We start from the raw sequence: 27,378 nt of genomic DNA, 5'->3' as shown, positions 1-27,378 counted from the left end.
TTTTATCTTTGCTTTTCTGTTTTCTAGGATTGAGCACAAAGTCACACTTGGACAAATCATCTAAATGTCTCTAAGCATCCATTTATCCTCTGTAAATTTAGGATAAACACCTGCTTGGCTTAGATGTGATAATCTATGTGAAAACATTTTTGTTCGGCATCAAAGCACTATGCAAACACTCTGTTGCCAGAGGTCTTTCAAAATTTTTTGCATGTATTAACTCATTAAGGTACTGTTACCATTCCCATTTTACAATAAGGAAATAGAGCCAATGAGAATTAAGATGCCTCAGGTCACACAGCTATTAAGAGACAGTATTTATTCTGACTGACTCCAGAGTACATAGTCTGAAACACTATGATATGCTGCCTCTTCAGATAAATGCTAAGCATCTAACAGAGCTACCTCTTTTTGGGAGACTTGATGTTCAAAAGCCATCCAAAGGTAAATGCAAGTAATTAGAGACTTCAGACTTCGAGTCATAGATAAATAGTGCTTTGAGAGGGAATCTTTTCAAAATTTAATGGTTAGCTTGGTCATTGAATTAAATCAGATATCTATGAATAAAGGGGGTGAAAACTCATGAATGTAATAATGAATTAGGAATGATATTAGGGGGTTAGTTCACACTAGTTCACTTATACCTTCCTATAGAAAGAACACCAAATATTCAGATCTGTGATCAACAAAAGATCTGTGATGTACTCAGATCTGTGATCTGTGATCAGTGGTTTAAAATATATAGTAACCTGATAATCCTTCATGGCTTTGTCTCTATCTCTGTTGTCCTTTTCTACATTAATTTTAATGCCTTTAAATTTGGAATACTTTATTTATTGATAAACTATTAAGGAGAGATGTTAAAATAGATTAGTTACATGCATATTTTCCCTGCCGTACTCTGAAGCTCTAAAAGAATTAAAAAAGACTTTGGGAAAAATGTTGGAAGATTTTTCATTTAGTTCAGGAATATTTGAACATTCACAGAGAAATTTAGGACCTATACATGAAATGGAGAAGGCTAGTCAATATAGCATTATACTGAAGTTATGCTTATATTGGAAAACTGTACCATACTGAGGTTTTCTCATATGCTGACAGATGATTTATAGGGAATAATGTTACAATTGTATAATAGGCACTTCTTCTTCAAATAATGGCATGAGGTATCTTTTTGTGTGAGATTAGAAAAGTTTTCCTCCATTAAAATAAGCTCAAAATTGAAAACAATTTTAGAGGATGGGGGCATCTTTTGGGAAAATCTGACACAGATTGCATTATGATGAATTGTGATAAGCTTGCCAAAGTTAGGAAGTAATGAGAAAAGTAATATATTTCATCTTATAATTAAATATATTTATATAAAAAGTCACAGTCCTCCCGTTGTTCATCGATTTGCTCGAGCAGGCCCAGTAACGTCTCCTTCGTGAGACTTGTTGTTACTATGTTTGGCATATTGAATACATCACGGGTAGCTTGTCAGGCTCTGCTGTGCAGGCGAGATACTCTCAGTAGCTTGCGGGGCTCTCCGAGAGGGGCAGAGGAATCGAATTCGGGTCGGCCATGTTGGCTGCGTGAAAGGCAAACGCCCTACCTGCTGTGCTATGGCTCCAGCTAATTTGCTGCTAAATTTAAAATTTAAATGTTTTATTTAACAAGAAATATATTTTATACTCAAAATTATGGCAAATTGATGACATATGTGAAAAGACTTGGGAAGTGAGTCTTACACTTTTGATAGCACATGTCCACAGACATGATTTTTTGTCTCTCTGAAAGCACAGCCAAATTTCACTAGAACTTAAATATGTCTGTTCAATATCCATGCATCTAACACTATATACTGACACTATATATTGGGTTCTATGTTGGACACTGTAGATATAACAGTGAATACGACAAACATGCTTCTATCTCATAGTCCTTAGGGCCTAGTAAAAATTCCTTAGCTAGTATAATAAACAATAATAAGTTAATAGTCTTGTGATAATTTTTGAAAGATAAATGGAGTAAGTGAAATTAACTTCTTAAAGGTAAAGGTAAAGTTAAAGGTCCTCCCGTTGTTCATTGATTTTCTTGAGCGGGCCCAGTAACGTCTCCATTGGAGATTTTGTTGTTACTGTGTTTGGCATATCGAATACATCACGGGTGGCTTGCCAGGTTCTGCCGTGTGGGCAAGATACTCTCGGTAGCTTGCCCCCACCTATATATTGCTAATTTTTTCTGAATAATGTCCTCTAAATATTGCATATTAAGTATTTTGAGGAATGCTGTGAGAATGCATATAGAAGAAATGAAGATAGAAGCGAGACATGAAAAGAGACAGAAGAGATTATGAATGTTAAATTTTTCTGAAGCTACTTAGTAATAATTATTTTCTCTATAGCATTATATGCCTGTGAAACCAATAATATTATTCATGAACAGTGGAATAAATTTTATTTTTCCCATTATGTAGATGATAAAACTAAGTCATAGATATTTTAATTGCCCAATATCCTATTGCTATATTGAATGCAGAGCTCTACCCACTGCTTTTCTTTTACATTATTCTGAAAAGTTCAAGACTCCTTTAAACTGCTTCTTTAAAACCCACAAGACTTAAGAGAATGTAAGATATTCAAGAAACCAAAGTCACCAGTGCAAATGAAAGAAAACAAAGTATGGCAAGGAGGATGTTCCTCTCTGCTTTTGGCTACTAAGTAGGTCACCCAGTAAAAGGCTATTTTTGTATAAAATTTTAGAGGGCATGTAGTACATCTACCAACATCACTGACCTGATTCTTCACTTTTAAGATCTAAGAAAATCAAAGGCAGTTTTCTTTTTTTGGAAGGGAGGGGTGGATCATTTAGGTAACTCAAGAGAATGTTAGTTGGGAAATTTGATTTAACCAGGCTAGTGTTCTAGATTTTCTGTGAGGTGTGATTCACTAGAGATATTCTGCTCTTAATGTAGACTCAGCAGTTTTTCCTTCTCTCTCTTTCCCTACTTTCCTTCCTTCCTCTCTTTCTTCTTATTTTCCCCCTTTCATCTTCTGAACATCTCTTCTTTCTTTCTTAGTCCCCTTCTCTTTGCTTCCCTCTTTTTTGTGTGATCTCCTTAAAGGGGGACATCTGACAAACTGTTAATATTCAATTTGTGACTGGCAAGATAGTACAGCAGGTAGGAAGTTTGCCTTCTACATGGACAACCTGGCTTCAATTCCTGGTACCTCATAGGTTCCTTGAGCCCAGGAATGATTCCTCAGTGCACAGCCAGGAGTAATTCCTGAGCATTGCTGGGTGTGGCCCCAACACCAAAAACACCCCTCAATTATCTATAACTTTATAAATAAATAACTTTATAAATCAAGATTTTCAAAATAAATTTTATATATATTCAATTTGCAATAAAATAGCTCTCCCAGATAATGGCTACTCACTATAATTTCAATATCTGAGACTGTTTGGCTTCCAGGTATACTGGGGTCAAATTAGGATAGAAATATTTCCTTATAGTTTTAGTTATGTTAGCACAGACACATGGTTCTTAAACAGGGAAACTGAGATGAATAACAAACTAAGACAAATAATAAACTTTTGCCACATGTAAATTTGACTCTTTATTACAAAAGAGTATCCATGAGGCTTAGTTCTCATTTATTCTTTCTGTCTTGAATTTAAATATCCAAGCTTAATAACGAATACATTTTGGTATATTGAATTATATTTCTCCAGTCTAATTATTTTTCTCACATACTATTTTACTTTTAAAAATGACATGTATAGTCTCTGACCCAACTCTGGAATAAGAAGGATATTCTGCCAAAAAAATCTACAAATTCATATCTAATGAATCTTGCCCTGATACTATAAACCCCTGAAGCAAAACCCCTACCCATCTGCTTTATCTAATACTTTATCAATTCCCTGCTGAGAGGAAGGAAGAGGATTACTTTGAAATGGTCAGCTATCTATAAAACAGAAGTGGAAGTGTGTATTTATCTGATAGAATTAAATTGCAGAGACTTCCAGATTAATCTAGAGATCATCTACAGTTTAAATATTCTTTTCCTTTTTTTTCAGCTACTGAGGAGGGAGAGAGTATGAGAGATACTGTCAGAAACTGTTGGCACTTTCATTCTGCTGTCTACTTAATTTATTAGCAGGTATGGGAAAAGCCTCAGCTCAATGATTTAACATGTTGGTTGGTTGGGTGGTTGTGGTGGTAGTGAAATAAATCTCAAACATACCTGTTCCAAAATTGTGTTAATCCTTTCAACTTCACAATCAATCAAGTATCGTTTTTCCTGTCTCCTGTCCATTTCTTCAATGATGCGCCTGAATTCTTGTACATCCTTTATATTTCCCACAGATCTGGCTGTCACTTGCCAGTTGTTTTGAACTGCTGCTTCCATAATTGCTTGGAGTATGGAAAATCCTAAAATAAGAAAGTATGGTTAAAATGATTTTTTTCTTTCAAAAAAAAACTTTCCGTAGGTTTTAAAAATTCTCTTGAGTTTCTATTCACAATTCACTGGTTTCCTTTGAACCTTAACCATTGTGGAGAGCAGGTTTATTCATGTCAACCTTAATCTGCAAAACAGTTGACACCTCTATCTTATTTTAAAGGAAAGAATGTTTTACAAATTGTGGGCACCAGTCTGGATATTTATTAAGATTTTACTTATGTAATGACAGCTGAAGTATATTACCTAATTAATTTTAACAATATTAATTATCAAAACATCTATTAAATGGTTGCCAAGAGCTTCTTATTTGTGAACACAATTTTTCTCACTACAATTGGAGATCATTTCTTTCATCTCTCTTGTAAGCATTATTCAGAATTAGGTATACTTTTAAAAGACATGAAGTTCATTTTAATATAGTTGACCCTTACATGAATATGACTATCTGACAAGGTAAAGTATGTCTACAAACTAAATTATATCTATCAAATAAAAAGTCTAAGTAACTAAAAAGATATAGCAAATACATACTAGTTCCTTAATCACAACTTTATAAAAAAATTCAATCACATTGAGTTCTGTCCCCCTTTTCTATAAATTTACTGGGAAAGGAATGGTTGAGAGGTAAAACATTAGGTAGGACACTTACTTGCACTTGGTGAATCAAAGTTTGATCCCTAGCACCCTACGTGGTCCCCTGAGCCCTGCCAGGAGAAGTTCTGAAGCACAGAGCCAAGAGTAAGTTAGAACATTGTCAGGTGTGGCCCCCAAACAAGAAAAAAAATACCAGGGATTCTTGTTTCCCTTTCACTTAATTTACTCAGTTAATCACTAAATACATTCTGGTCCAAGAATAAGTGGGTGGGTGGAGATCCCTTAGGTCTGAGGAACCTGTTTGAGGTCAATGTTTGAGAAGTTATAAGTGGCAGTGTGTTCTGGAATATGAACCATACTACATCTTGAAGTATGAGCCACAGAATAATATAAGGGTCTTTAAGAGTACACATGTTTCTAGTATTATGCGTATGATTTTTCATCTTGCATGAATCCAGGATCTAAGTGGGTTTCACCAAATATGGAAATCTTTTTATTGGAAGATGATCAATAGCTTCTTTCCAGGGCTGAGCAATAGCACAGCAGGTAGGGTGTTTGCCTTGTACGCAGCAAACCTGGGTTCGATTCCCAGCATCCCATATTGTCCCCTGAACACTGCCAGGTGTAATTCCTGAGTGCATGAGCCAGGAGCAACACTTGTACAATGCTGGGTGTGGGCGTGACCCCCCCCCCAAAAAAAGCTGCTTCCCTTCTCATACATTTAGATTGTTTCCATTTATATACAGGTAATTTAATGGAAGTGGGTGATAGGGATGATTTACAATGTCAAAATAATCTGTAGCATAATAATCTAGCCATTAGAGGAGTACAGAATGGAAGAAGAGCCTGCTCTCTTTATTTTGGGATTTTTAAAAAATTATTGAGGGGGTCTTCTGAACAGTACTTACAGGAAACTAAGGTCCTACTTTCCTGGCCCAAAAGAGAGATTAAAATATATTATTAGTTTAGTTAATATGTTTAAAAGTGTTAATATTCATGGTTTAAATGGACACAGTTACTACATCTCACTACCACCAGAGTGTCCAAGATCTTCCTCTAATATTCTTATGTTACGTCTACTCTGTCTCTTCTCCCACACCATCCCTCTAATACTGTGTGTAGTCTTAGTTTGTGATCAAATGCCAGGGGTTTGTTGTTGGTACTGTTTATTTCCTTGTTTTGTTTCTCTATATGACATAGATGAGGGAATTCATTCTATATTTGTCCTTCCATCTATGACTTATTTCATGTAAAATGTCACCCTGAAGTTCCATCCAAAGTCCTGCTACCCTTTCAACAAATTACAGGTATCATGCTATCTCAGGCTTATATTGCAGCATTAACAGCCTATGGATGTGAATCTTCACAATACGACGGAAAATGTATTGAGATTTGTAAAGTATGCTTCAGGGAGATGGCAGCAGTGACTCAGCCGGTCGTTATGATTCCTTTGTGTGTTGGGTGTATACAGGAAGAAGACCACAAATGAGAACCGAACACTTTGTAATTTCCAAATGAGCAATTTCAGCACAGGAGCTCAAAATTACAGATCAGAGTAAATTACCATTGCTGTAAATGTTAATTCTTACTCCTTTTAAATCAACCATGCATATTTATTTCTCAGTTTACATTTTCCTGTGGGTTTTCATGTGTTCTTTGCTTCAGTAGGCGTTGAGGGCACATAGTGGGATAACGTTTGGGATTATGAAATAAACATAGGGAGAAAGAGATTAAAGCATTTGAAACATTTCTTATGCAGTGTACGATGAGGCCTCATTATTTTGTATCCCACTAATTAAAATTTTATAAAAAAATCAGCAAGAATTAGGTTGAATCTACTTCCGTACTATTTATGAGGAAAATATTGGCTAAATAATAATAGTAATGAAATCACACAGGGGATCCAATATATTTAACCTGTACTTTTAAATGGGCTGTTTTAACATAATACAGTATTTTTGCATGTGTTGAGTTGAAATTTGAATTCTCCTAATCTCTCCTAGTTAACCCCATTCTACCATTTGGGAATAAAAGGGACATGTTAAATCTCATTTCCATGTCACAATTCTTCACAGTTTGAAAGACAGCATGTCTTCTCTTATCTTATTTTTTAAAAATCTAGAAGTTGACGACTTTACTTTTGCATTTCACAATGCAAATGCGAATTGCTAATTTTTCTCCCACTTACTACCCACTTCCAAAACTGTTCTCTCTCTGATTGAAAGGGGGAGCAAGTCTACCTTTTATGCTCTTAGAAAACATCTAGTCACAGCACCGTAGTCTCCTAGTGAAGTAGAACAAGTGATACAACATGGATAGAGAGAAAGTGAAACTTCCTCTTTCCATATGTGTCTGGTTGAGTCATTCCAGGATGAGTGGGCACGATAATGCGATGAACAGGGAGTGTCATCATTGGAGGCCAAGGCATAATTGGCATGCAGTCCCCCATAGGTTGCCTCATTCCAGGACCAGATCCCAGTGGCGTCATTCCAGGAAATAGTGGTGCTATCATTGGCATCATGGAAAATCCCCCATGTGGGGTGTTGGCATAAACCTTGAGTTACATGGACCCAGGAGATTTGGCAGAGGTGGCGTTGTTGCCCCCGCTGAAGGAGGAGCAGAGAATGGTATATTAGGAAGAATCTTGCATTTTTGAAATATAGCAGTTGTTTAGTCACTCAGGCCCTGGGTCTGCATCAATTTCTGATCGTCTTTCACATTTTCTTTGTGTTTCTGATCATTGCAGTGTATCCGCCCCACAGATGGATAATCATAGGTAAGGTATGTATTGCAGAAATGTCACAGTAAACCTTGGGCATGTTGCTGTGTGTTCTGTTGGACACTCGTTCTGCACTTACTGCCTTATATCTTTTTTTCCTCTTCAACTTAATGATGTCCCAAATCCCTCAACAGTTAATTTTTGCAACATGATAGATTTCTTCACTTTTCAACTCTCTAGAATAGATATTTATTAATGTTTTACTGGTCTTGATAATGCAGATGTGATAGGATTGTTGTGGATGACATGGGATCATTGTTTCCTTTGATATGACTTGCTATTTAGCCTAGGTTTGCTAATATTTTTAAAATAGTTATATTACACTTTTAATTTTTCCAACTAGGTATGCTATTTCTTGTCATAAAACCTTTGCTTTGTAACAACCCTTCATCCTCATATTCATCTCATTCTAACCTGCTTATGTCATATTTTCTTTGGTCTTTATTCCTTAACTTAATCCCTAACCCCATGCCAGTCCCCATTTAATTACTAATCCCATTCCAGTTCCCATTTCTCTCCTATATTTATATTCACTCAAATATGGGTGATGGTCTCACTTATTTAATCTTTTATTATTACATATTCAAGCCAATTATCCCTGTTTAACTCATTTCCTCTACTCCCTACATTTACTGACACTTATGGTTGACTCTTGCCCCATGGAATGTCCCTTATTAACTTCTCATTAAGCTTTTCAGAAATTGGTAGATTTAGGTTCGAGATAAATCAGATACAAGCTTGGGGAAAATGTGATTTATTCTATTTAACATTTAAAATTTGAAACAAAACTTGATATATAAATTATAATACATACACGTGGGATACTATGTTGCTGTTAAAACAATTCAATCTTGGGACTGGAGAAATAGTATACTATGTAGTGCACTTGCCTTACATGAAACCTATGAGGGTTTGATCCCAGCATCGCATATGGTCCTCCAAGCCTACCAGGAGTGACCCCTTAGCACAAAGCCAGAAGTAAGCCCAGAGCACACTCAGGTTCGATCTCCCCTTTCCCTCCCCCAAACAAACAAACAAACAACATTTTTCAATTTATATATACAAAAAAGATTCATGCAATATATTAGAGGAGAAAACTGGAAAATAGTATTCATATGTAATTGTATTTTTGCAAAAAATAAATGTTTATATATGTATAGAAATGTTATTGCAGGAATTGACAATAGTTTCATCTCTGAGGTATAGAATGAACTTGCACTGTAATTTGTGTAATGTTTAGATATTTTACCAGATGATGGTACTATTTTCTGTAAGTCCAAACATAGTATATTTTTAAAAGTGCAACTCATGCTGCCTGTCAGAATATAAGCTCCTTGAAGACATGGATAACAGATGAGCACTGCTCTACATGTTACCTGCCGCCACTATAGAGAACCTTCTTAATAAACACTGATTTTATAGGTCTTTTTAAACATGTTTTTTCAACCACATGAATGTACCACATATTCAAAAACTGTAGCACTGTAGCACTGTCCTCCCGATGTTCAACAATTTGCTTGAGTGGGCACCAGTAACGTCTCCATTGTGAGAGTTGCTGTTACTGTTTTTGGCATATAAAATAAGCCACGGGGAGCTTGCCAGGCTCTGTTGTGCAGTCGGGTACTCTTGGTAACTTGCCAGGCTCTCCAATAGGAATGAAAGAATCGAACCCAGGTCAGTCACGTGCAAGGCAAATGCCCTACCTGCTGTGCTATCGCCCCAGTCCATTCAAAAACTAAATAGTGAAAAAGCAAACTCATTTTTTTAACAAGTTTGGGTCTGGGACCTCCTGAACTATAAATCTTGATCACATTTCTGAGCAATTCACAACTATATTTAAGCTTAAAATTACAATATTAGTTACCATGTAGAATCTGGGTCTGTTTGAGCATGTGGCTGTCTTCAAGAACTGTAGGGCTTTTATTTTTTTAATATATCTTTCTTCTCTTTCTTTATTTGTATATAGGAAAGCCATGGACTTTTGGGTACTGATTTTTTAAGCTGCCATCTTATTATATGGACCTATTTTTTTCTAGGAGCTTCTTGGTAGAGGCTTTAGGGTTCTCTAAATACAGTATCATGTCATCTGCAAATAGTGAGAGCTTGATCTATTCCTTTCCTATCTGGATGAACTTGGTATCATTTTATTGCCTAACTCCTATGGCAAGTACATTCAGTACTATATAGAATATAAGTGGAAAGAGTGGGCAACCTTGTCTTGCTCCCGATCTTAGAGGGATTGCTTTTGGTTTTTGCCTGTTGAGAATAATGCTTGCTGTGGGCTTGTGGTAGATGGCTTTGACTATATTGAGAAAAGTTCCGTTGGCTCCCACTTTGCTGAGAGATTTTTGGCAATGCCGACTGGTCCAGGCTTTTTGGAAAAGAATATGGACATTCCTCCATAACTAGAAATTGAGCTCCTATATGATGCAGTAATACCACTTCTGGGAATATGCCCTGGAAATGCAAAAAGTACAGTAGAAATGACATTTGCACTTATATGTTTATTGCAGCACTGCTTACAATAGCCAGAATCTGGAAAAAACCTGAGTGCCCGAGAACAGATGACTGGTTAAAGAAACTTTGGTACATCTACACAATGGAATTCTATTCAGCTATTAGAAAAAATAAAATCATAAAATTTGCATATAAGTGGATGGACATGGAGATTATTATGTTAAGTGAAATAAGTCAGAAATAGAGGTACAGACATAGTGATTGCACTCATTTGTGGAATATAAAGTAACATAATAGAAGACTAACACCTAAGGACAGTAGAGATAAGGGCCAGGAGGATCACAACACGGCTTGGAAGAGGACTCACATGCTGGGGTAAAAGGCAGCTGGAATAGAGAAGAGACCACTAAGTAAATGATGGTTGGAGGGATCACTCAGGATGGGAGATGCATGCTGAAAATAGACTATGGACCAAACATGATAGCCTCTTAGTACCTGTATTGCAAACCATAACACCCCAAAAGAGAGAGAGTAATAGGGAATGTGCCTGCCACAGATGTAGGGGATGGGAAGGGGTGGGGGTTGCGGGAAGGACATTGGGAACATTGGTGGTGGAGAATGGGCATTGGTAGAGGGATGGGTGCTTGATCATTGTATGAATGAAATGTAATCATGAAAGTTTGTAAGTCTGTAACTGTATCTCACAGTGATTCAAAAAAACAAATAAAAAGAACTCTGGGGCAAGTAGTCACCTCAATAATGTACATTTCATTGAGAAATCAGAAAAAATATATTTTTGTACCTAATTTATTATGATTTGACTGTTTCATGTTGCATCTAATATAAAAGAATAATTACAAGTTTGAGGGAAGAAAATATAATTTGACTCTGGGGGCAGAGTAAAAGGAAGCATTAGCGCTTGTAGGAGGTGAGATGTGTAACAAAGCTTTGGCTTTGGAAAAATAAGCCTGCTGTTTTAGCAGCCTCAGAATTTTCCTCCAGTCTTTGTAAGCTTTAATGTGCTTAGCTTGGCAATACACAAAATTACTTTTATTTGAGCAGTGTATTAACTCTTATCTTGATTCCAGACCACATTTGCTGTGTCCCTTCTTTTCCTTTCTTGTTTTAGAGAATAGGTGACACCAATGAGTAAACTAGGCAGTAATGGCAGTACTGGATTGTCATTTGTATTCATCAAGATAACAGAGTAGCAGGGGGATAGAGGAGTAGCAGGGTGATTATGGGTAAAGAACTGGAGCACTATGGCCAATCCGTTCCTACTGGATTGCTTGTTGTACTGATCTTGCCAAATAACAAGTCCATTTTGTTAAAGGCTAGTGTAAGGATGCAATATACCTTCACTGACTTCTTGTTACAAGGTGCAAAGACAAACCCTCTCCCCCCAAATGGGATAACTCTTAAGGGTCATTCAAAATTCAGAGCTCCCTAAAGGATAGGCCTTATTATGCTTGTCCCTAAAGGGTAGGCCTTATTATATCTTGTTATAATTGCAATACTATTCATCTTCATATGCCCAAAACTACTTTTCAATTTTACTTTCATAAGTGTTGATAATGAGAGTATTTTCCATTTTTCATAGGTGTGGGAGGTGGGTGGGATTGGGTCATACTCAGCAGTGCTCAGGACTGACTGTTGGCTCTGTGTCCAGGGATCACTCCTGTGGTGCATAGGAGACCATATGTAGTGCTATAATTGAATGTGAGTTGTCAGCATGCAAGGAAAGCACCTTAATCCATGACTATCTCTGTACCCTCCTCTCCATCTTAGAAACTACTCTCATGGGTGTCAATTTATGACTATTAGGCTATTCTCATCATAGGTTATACAGCAGATAATAAAAACTGCAATTGTATGTCAGAATATCATATACCTGAAACTCAGTTTGTAACATTATAATTCACAGTGATTCAATAAATAAAATTAAAAAATTACAACTGCCAAATTCATTTTCACAGGGGTAAAAAGGCCAAGATTTAAAAGGCCATGATTTTGTTCGATGTACAAACGAAAGTGAAAATTGCTGCATGAACAATTCTTTTCTGAAAATGATGAATAAGAAATAGGAAATCTATTAATTTTTGAAAGCTGGTATTGAAGATACGAATGAAATATAGTAGAGGACATTTTTATTCTTTGTTGTATCTTTCAACAGAGATTTTTCACACTTAGTTGCTGCTCATGAATCTGTATTAATGTCTCAAAGCAGTATCAGCTCTGCTTCTGACAATGGTCTCTTGAAAGCACCCAAATGGCAGTTACCAAATGACTGATATTGACAAATAGACTTCATATGAATGTTGATTTTTATAGCATGTGACTGACTGCAATTTTCAGAAAATTTTCCATAACTATTCAAAAGGTGATGCTAATTCTCTGAAAATATTCTAAAGAGTAAATTGGTCTTACCCAGAAAAACTTCATTCAGTATTTTTCACATTGACTTGTACTGGCTATATACCTTTAAAGAATTTTAGATTGGTAAAAGAAAGGCTCAAACAGACCCATGTAAATTCTTGAGTTATCTCCTTTACATTCATAGAAATACAGAATGACAGGTTAGAAGAACTCCTACACATGACTCAGAGCAATTTTTATTTTACTTTTTTTCAGAGAAATTTTTAAAGTTTTGAAAGTCCTTTTTTCAAATGAAATTTTTCATGGAAACCCATTAAATGATATGAGAAAAGACAGTGGAATTGGTATTGGGTGGTAATTATAGTAGAAGTTACAATATAGTAATCATTTTATTTTAGTTATATTTACATGTATGTAGAAATTTAATATCTCCAATGTTGTTAACAATATTATACCACTATTGCCTTCATGTAATTGTCCACAATGTTAAGAATAATATAAAAGTATTTCCTTCATGTTTTACGTTAGATTTATTCACCTTTCACAACTAAAACTTTACTCTTAGCCAACTACTCCATATTGCCTCCTTTTTCATAAAGAAGGTACTTAGTTGGGGTTGTGAAAATGAAACTTCACTTGTCCTTGGATGCAAGAGCTGGTCCTGAAAGCAAGTATCACTAATGAATACCTTCCATTTCATAATGCCCTTGGTATGCCAAAAACAGTAACAACAAATCTCACAATGGAGATGTTACTGGTGCCTGTTCGAGCAAATCGATGAACAACGGTAGGACAGTGCTACAATGCTACAGTGCTACATTATTTTTACTGGAAGAAATTTACCTAGAGATATGCTTGAGGAGAGTAAGAGAGATACATGCTCAAGAGAGAACAGGGACTCCTCCAGAGTGGAAAAAGCAGAGAATAGCTTTTGAGAGAGGATCATATACAATTTCTCCAAATTGTCTTTGCTTGGAGTACTCTGAATACATACAAATTTGGTATTAACTTGTTCTCACAGAGAAAACCTTACATTGTTGATGTTCCTTTCAAATTCTTATCAAGACTTTTAGTCTTCCACAGATTCTCCTTTTCTGAAAAGGTCCACGCTTTTCTAGGTGGTGCCTCAGTTTCTTTAACTGACTGATGCCTATGTTTCTGCATAATTAATTAAATCAGGATTTCCATCTTAAAGGAATGTGTTTGTCATGCCTTTGGACTACTTTAAGGATAGGCAATTTCTTCTAAATTTTATTATTTTCCAAAGATTCATTACCATGACCCCATTTTCTATTTGCCTGAAACATTACCTTCAAGAGATTTCATCCCCCCTTAATCTTCCCACCTTTTTTTCAGACACCCAGAATTTCTCAGACTTACTCCTGATTCTGATCTCAGGGATCACTCCTACTGGGTTCAGGGGAATATGTGCAAGGCAAACATGCACCCTACCTACTGTACTCTCGCCCCTCTTACCTTTAAAACTTTAAATGGTACAAGGTTGAAAATTAGTCTTCAATAACTGTCTTTGTCACTGTCACTGTACTCCTGTTGTTCATTGATTTGCTCGAGCGGGCCCAGTAACGTGTCCATCGTTGTTGTTACTGTGTTTGGCATATTGAATACGTCATGGATAGCTTGCCAGGCTTTGCTGTGTGGGCGAGATACTCTCGGTAGCTTGCCAGGCTCTCCGAGAGGGGCGGAGGAATTGAACCCGGCTTGACTGGGCTGGTTGCACGCAAGGCAAATGCCCTATCACTGTGCTATTGCTCAATAACTGTATTCTGTTGATAAAGGGCATGGACCTGCTTATGTAAGTATGTGAAGTCTTATGCTAACTTAGTATTAATGGGGCCCCGTCAACTTGCTCCTTTCCCTTCTATCTCATGTTTTGGGGATACACCTGGCTGTATTCAGATTCAGATGAAATCTCTACCTCTGACTCTACACTCAGGGATCACTCCATGCAGGTTTGGGGGATCATATATAGTACCAATATTGAACATAGGTAGATTGTGTGCAAGGTAAATATGTCTTTCCTATATTATTACTCTAGCCATCACCTTCTCCTTTTGATGTCACATGAGAAGCTGATACTCCCTGTCCACTCAGTACCTCAGTGAGATCTATTTCTACTACCTACATATTTTCCTTACTCTTTTTGTGTATCAAAACTTCTTTGTCCACATCTAGGTGAGATATGGAACATCTGCATTTTAGAAGTGCAGCAGCCCCACTGGCAGTGGAATGCAAACTATGACCTCAGGATCTATGCCAATGTGTGACCCCTCCCCCCATGTACACTGGCAATGGGGGCCATGGATCACTGGGCCACCAGTTAATTTCCATTCCATAGTGCATTGGATCTATCCATAACTTGACCTTTTATACTGAACTCTTACTAGGGCAACTTGGCTACCCCAACCACATTAGGTCAATATTCATTAGTCTATTCCAATCAAAATATCCCCCAAAGTAACGAGAATAACAGTGAACACAAGAGTCAATACAACACCAATCTAAAAGTAACAGTAAATTCAGAACAAAGAACAAATCCATGAATCAGCACAAGATGCCCCACACAAGACACAAAGAAGCGCCAAAGAGGAAGGTAATATTCATGGAGGGACAAGACAAAAAGAAGCACCAAAGAGGAAGGTAATATTCATGGAGGGGACAGAAGGAACCACCATCTACTGAGCTCCCCCAGCGTCCTCCTGGATAGTGAGAGGCAGACACTGGTAGTGAACAGGAAGGATACACCTTCAGACTACCATGACATCATGGGGAAACAGCGCATATTCCCACTATGAGGAGTGGATGAAGAACCCTGAAGCCACAACAAGGAATACCCACATGCATAATATCTCTGATATAGAATTCAGAAATAGGAAGGATGTTTCATGAGATTAAAGAAACAGTGGAGTGGAAATCCAATGAAATATTGGAGGGTATGAAAGAAACAGTGGAATGGACAGCCAATGAAATATAGGAGTAAATGAGAGCAGAAATAAAGAAAACTAAAATAGAAGTGTCATTTAAAAAAAAACTTTGGTAGATGAAATGAAAAACTCAATGGGTGTCCTCAACAGTAGAATGACAACAGCTGAAGACCATCAGTGAGCTGGAAGATGAGCTGCAGACAGAACTCAGGCAACATCAGAAGATGGGGTGAGGAAGAGAACTATCAGATGAACTCAAGAGGAACAACATAAGAATCATCAGAATCCCAAAGGAAAGGGGAGGCAATACTAATGAAGTAGTAAAATTTAAAAATATCATTGCTGAAAGTTCCCAGAGCTGGGGAATGCAGGCAAACAGATCCAAGAAGCTTGAAGGGTACCAGTTAAAAGAGACACTAATAAAAATACTACAATAAATACCTTAATCAGAAAGAGGGGTTTCACAATACTACAAGCAGCAAGGTCAAAGAAAGAAATTACATATGAAGGAGCAACTCTTAGATTTACAGTGAAATTATCAGATGAAACCTTCCGGGCCTAAAGACAGTGGCAGGATATAGTGAAACAACTCAATGAAATGAATGCTTCACCAAGAATACTTTTCCTGGCTAGACTCTCACTCAGATTTGAAGGAACAATACACAAATTCTTGGATAAACATTAGATCAGAAACCTCATGGATGCAAAACCAACTTTTATTTTATTTATTTATTTATTTAAAATTTTATTAGAGAAACATCTTGAGGTACATTTGTAGACTTACAAATTTTTGTGCTTGGGTTTCAATTATACAATGATCGAGTACCCATCCCTCCACCAGTGCCCATTTTCCATCACCACTGATCCCAGTACCTGTCCCACCCCCAAACCCTCCCCCCCATCCCACCCTGCCTCTGTGGCAGGGCATTCCCTTTTGTTCTCTCTCTCCTTTTGGGTGCTGTGGTTTGCAAAAGAGGCATTGACGCCACTGGCCAAGCAAGTGAAAACAGAGATAAGCTAATGGGGCTATCTTAAACTAAGAAGTTTCTTCACCTCAAAAGAAACAGTGGCCAAAATACAAAGACAGTCTACAGAATGGGAAAAGATATTCGTACAATACCCATCTGACAAGGGGTTGATATCAAGGATATACAAAGTACTGGTTGAACTCCACAAAAAGAAAACATCCAACCCCATCAAAAAATGGGGCGATGAAATGAACAGAAACTTTCTCAAAGAAGAAATCCAAATAGCTAAAAGGCACATGAGAAAATGCTCTACATCATTAATTATCAGGGAGATGCAGATCAAAACAACAATGAGATATCATTTCACACCACGGAGACTGTCCCACATCCAAAAGAAGAAAAGCAACTGGTGTTGGTGTGGATGTGGCGAGAAAGGGACCCTCCTTTATTGCTGGTGGGAATGCCAAATTGTTCAACTTATTTGGAAAACAGTTTGAATGATTCTCAAAAACTTAGAAAATTAGCTTCCATTTGACCAAGCAATACCACTCCTGGGAATATATCACAGAGAGGCAAAAAAGTATAGTCAAAGTGGCTTCTGTACTTGTTTGTTCATTGCAGCAATGTTTACAGTAGCCTGAATCTGGAAAAAACCTGAGTGCCCGAGAACAGATAGTCAACTGCTTAAGGAAACTCTGGTACATCTATACAATGGAGTACTATGTAGCTGTTAGAAAATATTAAAACCAACTTTTAAAGAAGAACTGAATGGGGCTACTGTAAGACAAGACAAACTCCACAAACACAAGAGACTTTTACAGAAAAATAACGCAAAGCCCTATGACAATAATCTCTCTCAATATCAGTGATCTAAATGTACCAATAAAGAGACATGGGGAGACAAAATGGTTTTAAAAACTGAACCCAACATTCTGCTTCCCAAAACAAACACATTTGAACAGTCAGAGCAAACAAAGTTTCAAGACTAGAAAACAATTCTTTAAACAAACGACTTCTTAAAAAAAGCCATGGTGGCCATATTTGTATCCAGCAACAAGATTTCAGGTTGAAAAAGAAGAAACAGCGAAGCTATTTCTTGATAATCAAGGGATGTATACATCAGGAAGAAATTACACTCCTAAATATATATGCACACAATGAGAGTACAGCAAAATACTTAAAACAACTGCTAATAGACTTCAAGGAGGACATTGCTAGCAACACAATAGTAGCTGGAGATTTCAACACCACTGTATCACCTCTTGATAAATCAAGGAGACTAAAACTTAGAAAGGAAATGTTGGATCTGAGAAGGAAATGGAAGTGAGAGGGCTAGTAGTTATATACTTTCTGCTTTAACACCCCCCAAAGCAGAATACACATTCTTTTCCAATATACATGGAACATTTTCCAAGATAGACCATATCCTAGGCCACAAAACCTACTACTGCAAAATCAAGAAGATAGAAGTGGTATAACTATCTTTTCAGACCATGATCCGCTGAAAAGTAGAAGTTAATCACATACAGAAATGGAGAATCGATTTAAAAAACCTGGAAATTATAAGCAGATACTATCAGCAGAAAAATCATTGCTGACGAAACAGTGGGTTGGAGAGAAAATCAAAGACGAAATCAAAATATTACTGGAAAGAAATCAGAATGAGGACATGAACTATCAGATTTGTTGGACAACTAAGGCAGTGTTAAGAGGATAGTTTATAGTTCTGCAAGCATTTATTGGGAAAGAACAAAGGGCCTACATAAATAACTTGACTTTATGGCTTAAGATCTTAGAAAATGACCAACAAAAGGAGCCAAAACTAAATAGGAGGAAGGAAAAAAATAAAACTTAGAGCAGAAATAAATTATTTGGAATCCCAAAAAAATCAATCCAAAAGATCAATGAAACCAAGAGATGGTTCTTTGAAAAAAAAATAAGCAAGATCGATAAACCACTAGCAAGACTCACAAAGAGAGAGTGAACACTACTAAACTGAATCAGAAATGTAGTTCAAAACTGAAACAATAAGGGGAAAATCACAACAGAAGTCACAGAAATTCAAAAGATCATCAGAGATAATTTTAAGAGTCTGTAGGGCATGAAAGAAGAGAACCTAGAAGAAATAGACAGATTCCTGGATTTCTATAACCTCCCAAGACTGAAGCAAGGCTGACTTGGTATACCTGTACAGACGTATCAATATTGGATTTATTAAAATGGTAATCAAAATCCTTCCCCCCAAAGCCCAGATCCAGATAGACTCACTAATGAATTCTTCCAAACCTTGAAGAGGATCTATTGTGAGTCCTTTTCAAGCTTTTCCAGAAAATTAAAGAAACAGAAACACCCCCAAACAGATTCTATGAGGCACATATCTCCCTGATACCAAAAGAAACAACACAAGAAAAAATACGGCCAATATCACTGATGAACATATATACAAAGATTCTCAACAAAATCCTAGCAAATGGAATCCACCAACTCATCAAAAAATCATACACCAAAACCAAGTAGGATTCATCCTGGGGATGCAAGGGTGGTTTAACATTTGCAATTCAATCAGCATAATTCATCATATCAATGAATGAAAAAAATTAAAACCATATGATCATCTCATTAGATTCACGAAAGCATTTGACAAGATTCAGCATCTATTCATGATCAAAACTATCAGCAAAATAGGAGTTGAAGGAACTTTCCTTAATATAGTCAAATCATCTACCACAAACCCTCAGCAAACATTATTCTCAATAGGGGAAAAATAAAGGCCTTTTCTCTAAGATTGGGGAGAAGATAAGGTTGCCCACTCCCTCCACTTCTATTAAATATAGTACTGGAAGTAATTGCCATAGCAGTTAGGCAAGAAAAAGATATTAAATGCATACAGATAAGAAAGAAAGAGGTCAAGCTCTCACTATTTGTAGATGACATGATACTATTCTTAGAGAACCCTAAAGTCTCTACTAAAAACTCATAGAAACAACAGATTTGTATGGTAAAGTGGCACAAATCCATGCCATTTCTATATGCAAATAATAAAAGAGAAGAAACTGATATTTTAAAAAACCCAACTGTGAAACTGTGCCTCAGAAAATCAAATACTTTGGATTCAGCTTACGTAAGGAGATAAAGGACTTGTACAAAAATCTACAAAACACTACTTCAAGAAATAAAAGACATTAAGAAATGGAGACACATTACATGCTCATGGAAAGGAAGAATTAACATTGTCAAAATGGCAATACTCCCCCACCTACTATATAGATTCAATGTGGTCCTTATAAGGATATTATGGTATTTTTCAAAGAAATTGATCAACACTGCTGAAATTCACATGGATCAATAATTTCCCATGAATAGCTAAAGAAGTCCTTGAAAAAAAGAATATGGGAGGCGACAGTTTTTCCAACTTCAAACTGTACTACAAAGTAGTAGTAATTAAAACAATATGGGCTGGAGCGATAGCACAGCGGGTAGGGCATTCGCCTTACAAGCAGCCAACATGGCCGACCCAATTTCGATTCCTCCACCCCTCTCGGAGAGCCCGGCAAGCTACCGAGAGTATTCGATATGCCAAACACAGTAACAACAAAAGTCTCCAATGGAGACGTTACTGGGCCCGCTCGAGCAAATTGACGATCAACGGGAGGGCCTTTACCTTTACCTTATTAGAATATAGACAGACTCACAGACCAATGGAATACAGTTGATTGTCCTGACACACAACCTTAAATATATGATCATTTAATCTTTGAGATAGGAGCAAGAAATATGAAGTGGAGCAAGGGAAACCTCTTTAACAAGTGATGCTGTGAATATTGGACAGCTACATGTAAAGTAAATGAACTGAAACCTCTACCTAATGCCACGTAAAAATGTCAAATCGAAATAAATTAGAGACCTCAACATCATACCTTTATCCATAAGATGCATGGAAGACAACTTAGGCAAAAACTCTCCAAAACATTGAAGTTAAAGACATCTTCAAAGATGAAATGCCACTGACCAAGCAAGTAAGTGGAAGCAAAGTTAAACAAATGGGACTGCATTAAACCAAGAAGCTTCTGCACCTCAAAAGAGACAGTGACCAAGATACAAAGACAGACACAAATTAGGCAACATTCTTCAAGCTATACCCTTCTGATAAGGGGTTAATATCAAAGATATACTAAACACTGGTAGAACTTTACAAGAAAAAAAAATCCACTCCATCAAAAAATGGGGAGAAGAAATGAACAGAAACTTCTTCAAAGAAGAAATACAGATGGCTAAAAGGCACATGAAAAAAATGCTCTTCATCACTAATCATTAGGGAAATGAAAATTTAAAAAACAATGAGATATCATCATACATCATAGAGACTAGGACATGTCCAAAAGGACAAGAACAACCAGTGCTGGTGCAGATGAGGAGAGAAAAGGACTCTAATTTATTGCTGGTGGGAATGCCCACTGGTTCAGTCCTTTTGGAAAACAATATTGACATTCCTCAAAAAACTAGAAATTGTGTTCCCATTTGATCTAGTATATTCTGGGAATATACCCTGGGGCCCAAAAACACACAGCAGAAACACCATCTGAATTCCAGTTCATTGCAGCACTATTCACACTAACCTTAGTGCCTGAGAAGAGATGACTGGATAAAGAAAGTATGGTTCATCTACACAATGGAATACTATGCAGCTGTTAGGAAAAATGAAGTCATAAAATTTACCTACAAATGGATGGAAATGGAAAGTATCATGCTGAATGAAATGAATCAGAAGGAGAGGAAAGGACATAGAATGACTGCATTCATTTGTGGTATATTAAATATAGTATGAGATTAATACCCAAGGCCATGGAAAACGGGGGCCAGGAGGATTGAATAATGGTTGGAATATATCACAAGTAAAGGGGGGTGGAAGGTAGGTAAGATAAAGAAGAGAGCAGTATAACAATAATTGTCGGAAATGATTATGCTGGAGGAGAACTAAGTGTTGAATAAAGGGATGTACACAATAACCTTTCAGTATCTGTATTGCAAGCCACAATCACCAAAAGGGGGAGAGGCAGAGACAGAGGGAGGAGGTGAGGAGGGAGAGAGAGAGACAGACAGAGACAGAGACAGAAAGACAGATAGAGATAGAGACAAAGACAGATAGACAGAGAGAAGAAAACTGTCATAGAGACAGGCTGGTGGGGGGGGGGAGGTGGGTTGTGATGGGAAGGAAACTGGGGACATTGGTTTAGTACTGGGAAATGTACACTGGTGGAGGTATGAGTGTTGACACACAATATGACTGAAACCTAATCATGAACAGCTTTGGAAGGGTCTATCTCACATTGATTCAATAAAAAAAAATTTAAATGTTAAAAAAATACTTTCCTTGCCCAATGACACATCTACTAATATTTCTTTCATTTTCAAGGTGATAATACTGAATTGTCTCGTTACTCGATGTCTAATACCTATAGATTAATTGTCTAATACAGTTGCATTTTAGCACTCACCTCAGTACAAAAAAGTTTGCAATGAAAGGATAAAGATAAGTCAAATACTTGCGGGTCTGCTCCTCACAGGATTTTATTCAGATGATGAATGTAAAATTTGGGGCTGTGTCTATAGTTTTTAGAATATTGAGGCAGGCATGGAGATAGAGATAGGCCCCCATGGCAATGGGATTCCTGGGAAGTAATAAATCCAATAACCCCAAGGGTACAAAAAACCCCAACTTGTTAGCACTGGAATTAAGGTCTGATAATGCCTCCAAGGTGTCATCAGTAGAAGCTGAGGGGGCTGGACCCCTCCCTACAGAGAGGACAACTTTAGCAGCAACAAAGACTGCTTATAGAAGTGAAAGATAAGGACCTGACAGAAATTCTCCAAAAGCTTTAAATTCCTCCTTTTATGACAATACTAGATCAATCCTCATACTCACAGAAAACTCCAGGGCAAGGCAACCTGAATAATATCCATATAAAAGCAGACCTTAAAGACCATTCAGAGCTCTCTCTGCCTTTGGAGAAACCTGTGTTCTCTTTTGAGCACATTTCTCTCTCTCTCTCTCTCTCTCTCTCTCTCTCTCTCTCTCTCTCTCTCTCTCTCTCTCTCTCTCTTTCCCCCATCCCCCTCTCTGTCTCTCCATTTCTCTTTTCTTCCTTTTCCTAAATAAAACTCCAAATAAAATCTCTTTTTACTTAATTGTTTATATCCTCCTGACATTCTTTTCTTTGAGAAGTCAAAGGGCTCAAAGGACTGGGCAAAGCCTAGGGCTGACTTTCCTTTTCTGCAAAGAACAATTCCTTGCTCCAGCCTGAATCCACAGGTCCCCATGAAATCGGGTGATAACTCCTTTGCCATGAAGAACAAATGGATGTCAGATGTAGCTTGACTGCTACTTAGTGGGGCTGGTTGAATTTGAGGTCTATGCTTAGTGGAGCTGGTTGAACTTGAGGTCTGTGCTGTCTTTGACTTCCCTGCTGGTCCCGGGGTGACAGAGGTGTATAAGTAGAAAATCTCTCTCCTCTCTACTTCACATAATTCACCAAGAGCTCTGGCTAGCAACATTAATATGGTATTTAATAAACAAACAACTGGTAACTTGTGGGTATCCAGGAACCAGGGAAATGTGGGGGCAATGGTAAAACAGGTTCCAAAAGAGTCAGTGTGCTTTCTGCCCATGATGAATTCAGTGAAAGAAAGGATTGTAGGATAACACTGTTTTGTCCTTCCTCAGGTAGCTTATGTTTATCGGGTCACATCTATCCCAGGGCACTGAACTTGTATTTAAGTTAATATTGCCTTTCTCCTGTCCTTATGTTTTTTGAATTGTTTGCCTTAAAGCAATGTCCTTTCTGTATGGGCACAGGAATACAGTTAATATTATGCTTTGTAACTTTGGAGTTTATTGACTCCAAATAATATTTACTCCTGGGCATCTGCTTTCTTGACTCAGTTGCCCTTAGTTCCTAACACCCCAAAAGCAGGGTCCCGAGGAGGGACTGAATGGACAAAAGGCAAGTTGTGAACTACCCTGGCATTGAAATGGGCTAGGCCAAAGTGCCACGATACTCAAGTATAAGTTGAGGACCTGATCATGGACAAATGCTGTCATGATCCTAAAGTAAGTAACGAGGAGACTAAGACCCTGCTAGGGCTAGGAGATTAATCTGGCCTGAGGACTGAGGAACGTATAGTGAGATGTTCTCAGGAAGAACCAAACTAAGTTTATATCTCTTACTGTGCTCATACAGAATGACATTGCTAGAAATATTCGAAGTAGTTTTATTACAACTACTTAAGTAGATTACTAATTGAGGGAAGAACACACCCTTGTTGGGATCCCACCCTTGAGCAGATCTCCTAGTAATCTGGAGTAATCTCTTTAGATGAGATTTTATCCTTGAGTTAATCTCCTGGAAGAGTGGTCTTACCTCTCTTTGTTGATTTGTTAATGTTCAACCCACCTTTGTGTCACCGCCTTACGTGATTGCTATATAAACTAAGACTGTAGACCCAGGTGAGAGAGATCCAGAGTAAGAGCGAGAGGGGCTCAAGCTTGAGAGAGAGAACAGCCATCCTGATCCAGGCCACACACAGGAGCACCTAACGTGGGCGGTGAGAAAGAGCCGTCCAAAAAGCCTGAACACACAACCTTCAGCGTACATAAGATTTTACAAAGGATCATGTAAATAATTTTTTCCCTTCACTTCTGTGGTTCTCAACTCCTGCTATGCATTATATTAACTTGGGAGATTTGAATAAAATGATGTTCAATCCCTACTTTTAACTGGAAAATCAAAATTTGCTTGAAGTGACTTCTGGACTATGCTTTCTTTTAAACTCTCTGGATGACTGTCATGGACATCAAGGTTGATAACAACTGACTTATTCTAATTATTGCTTAATACAAATGAGGTAAGTGGTAGTAGGTTTCTTTGCTTAGGTGTCCTTTATGATAAGCATATATATTCTAGCTGAGAAAGGCATGATTCAAGAATCACTATATATTATCTAGAAATAAGAAAGCAAAGGCAAGAGGAGAAGGCTCATGCCAGAAATACAAATCACTTTTTCCTGTGCTGGACAAGTAGTCTGGGAACACTGCATGTGAGAAAGTGTACCCTATATACTCAAAGCCCTTTACATAAATCATTTTTCTTCTAGGATTTACACATGAAAACCTATGAATCACTATTAAAAATAACACAAAAACACATGGAAATAGAAAAATATTTGATGCTCATGGATTGGAAAAATTAACATTGTTAAAATGACCACCTTTCTTAAAGCATTGCACATATTCATTGCAAACCTTATCAAATGTCCAATAATATTCAAGGAAATAGATTAGGTATTACTGAGATTTGTATGGGCCCAAAAAGACTGTGAATAGCTAAAGCAATCCCGACAAAATACAATGTGTAGCATTATATTCATCAACTATATTACAAAGCTATCATAATCAATTAGACACAGGAAGAAATACTCAATTATTTGTACACCTAATTTACAATAAGGTAATTAGGAGAATAATATAAAATGGATAGTCCCTTGAATTGGTCATGCTTGAAAACTAAATAGCCACCACCAGTGAAAGAACGAAGTTAGACCACCATCTCACATTATGCACAGAAATTGACTCAAAATTAAAGATATATCTTAGGCCAAAACTCATTTTTAAAGAACCACTGAGGAAAACATTCCCAAAAACCTCCATGGTGCTGGTGTCTGAAGTGATTTTGAGGATTAAAATCCATTGGGAATGAAAACAAAAACAGAAGAAAATTAGAGGGATTATGTGAAACTGAACCGCTTCTTCACTGCAAAAGAAACTACAACTGAAACAAACAGACAACTTACTAAATAGGAGAAAACATTCACATACTACATATCTGACATGAGGGTAATACCCAAGACAATAGAAAGAACACAACTCTCAACAGCACAAAAACCAACAACCCTATCAGAAATAATAACACAAGCTAACAGGCGCTTTTTCAAAGAAGACATTGAGATGACCTATGTGTACAGGAAAAAAGTTCCCTTCATCATCTATTACCAGGGAAATTCAAATTAAAATAATAGTGAGAAAATCACCTCACAACTATGAGAAAGGCCTCCATCCAAAAGGCCAGAAACAGAAAATAGCGGTAGGGTATAGCAATAAAAAATTTTCTTTTACTATTGGTGGGAATATGAATTTGTCCAGCACCTATGGAAAACAGTTTTGTAACTTCTCAAAGAAAATAAAAATTAAAAAGTAGAACTAAAAATAGGGCTAGAGTGATAGTAAGAGGTGTAGGGTGTTTTCTTGCTTGTGCCTGACTCATTTTCAATACCAGGTATCTAGTATGGTCTGCCCAACCCCACCAAGAGTGATCTCTGAATGCAGAGCCAGAAGTAAGGCCCAAGCATTTCCAGATACAGCCCCAAAACCATATATCTATTAAAAAATAAAAATAGAACCTTTATGTGACCCAGCATTTTAACTTAAATTTATTTACCCCAAGTACACAAAAACACTAATTCAGAAAATATTTATGCATACCAATGCTCGATAGAGTGCTAGTTATAGTAGTATTTGGAAACAACCCTAGTACCTAATGACAGATGAGTGGATAAAAAAGTTGAAGTGTATATATACATGATTGAATACTGCTCAGTTATTAAAAATGTGCAACCTTGCATTTTTGTTACAACATGGTGATAAACCAATTTACATTATCAAAAATGAATGAAGGTTTAATTTTCTTCACACCACCTCCCCTCTTTAGCACTTGTTACTTGCCTTTTAATATAGGACTTTGCCACAGGTGTGAGGTGATAAATCCTTGTTTTGATCTGATTTTGTCTTATAATATGATATTGTGTATTTTCATGTACCTTTTGATTGTCTGTCAACTTCATTGAAGTGTCTGTTCAGTTTTTTTTTACCATTTGCTACAACATGGATTGAAGTAGACAGTTTCATGCTAAGTGACATAAGTCAGAAGGAAAAAGACTCATACCTAATGATTTCAATTATAAGTAGCACATAAAGAAACAAAGAAAGGGACTAAATAATATCCAGTGAATACAAACCTTTAGACTCAGATCACAGAACTGAGATAACCGAGGGAGTTAAAAGTGGGCTGACATGGTCCAGTGGACCGTCCTGGAGGGTATTAACAGAGAGTGGACCTTAGCATAAAACATGTAAACAATTTAGTCCTATAATCCAAAGTTATCTCAAGGGAAAAAAAAGACTCATTTTCTGATGTAGTGTTTGTTATTTTCTTTCAAAGTGCAAAGTTGGGGCTGGAGTGATAGCACAGGAGGTAGGGCATTTGCCTTGCACGCAGATGACCCGGGTTTGTTTCCCATCATATGGTCCCCTGAACACCGCCAGTAGTAATTTCAGAGTGCAGAACAAGGAGTAACTCCTGAGCATTGCCATGTATGACCCAACCCCCCAAAAATAGTGTAAAGTAAGTATGTACTACTTTTGCATACTTTAGGAGATGTGGATGGTTAATAAATAAAGCAAAAGATTGGATTACTATTCAACAGGAATAACATCAGTTAAAATTTAATGTATTTCTTTCAATTTTGTTTTATATTCATATACCACATACTTAATTTTAGTGAAATGGACAGTGATTTTTGTGAGTTGCCTTTCAAAAAACCCTACCATTAAATATCAAAAATTGTCTTATGTTATAAAATATTTTCAAACATGATTGTAATGGATACATAGATTTTCTTCCTTTAGAATACTTTAATTAATAAACCATTTCCCACATGAGTATTTAAACTGCTCCCAATTTTTCCATGTTGTGAATAAT

At 37.0% G+C, this 27,378-nt stretch overlaps 1 protein-coding gene and 1 pseudogene across 4 annotated transcripts in view; both read right to left on the bottom strand.

The window, feature by feature from the left end:
- The window catches only part of GRIA3 (glutamate ionotropic receptor AMPA type subunit 3), a 391,700-nt gene that overhangs the window by 191,831 nt on the left and 172,491 nt on the right, over nucleotides 1–27,378 (bottom strand). For all 4 annotated transcript variants that reach the window (XR_008794065.1, XM_056125840.1, XM_056125841.1 and 1 more), the window contains exon 4: nucleotides 4,233–4,420. Coding sequence is in view for 3 of the 4 variants with exons in the window: in XM_056125840.1 (XP_055981815.1) it covers nucleotides 4,233–4,420 (188 nt within the window). In the remaining variant the exon portion in view is untranslated. The remainder of the gene's footprint in view (nucleotides 1–4,232; nucleotides 4,421–27,378) is intronic.
- Nucleotides 7,330–7,864, bottom strand: LOC130034096 (U1 small nuclear ribonucleoprotein C-like; annotated as a pseudogene).

This window comes from Sorex fumeus, unplaced genomic scaffold (assembly GCF_029834395.1).
Source record: "Sorex fumeus unplaced genomic scaffold, SorFum_2.1 ptg000058l, whole genome shotgun sequence".
NCBI lineage: Eukaryota > Metazoa > Chordata > Mammalia > Eulipotyphla > Soricidae > Sorex > Sorex fumeus.
The sequence above is the reverse complement of the archived record's forward strand: the minus strand, read 5'-3'. Positions and strand labels throughout refer to the sequence as shown.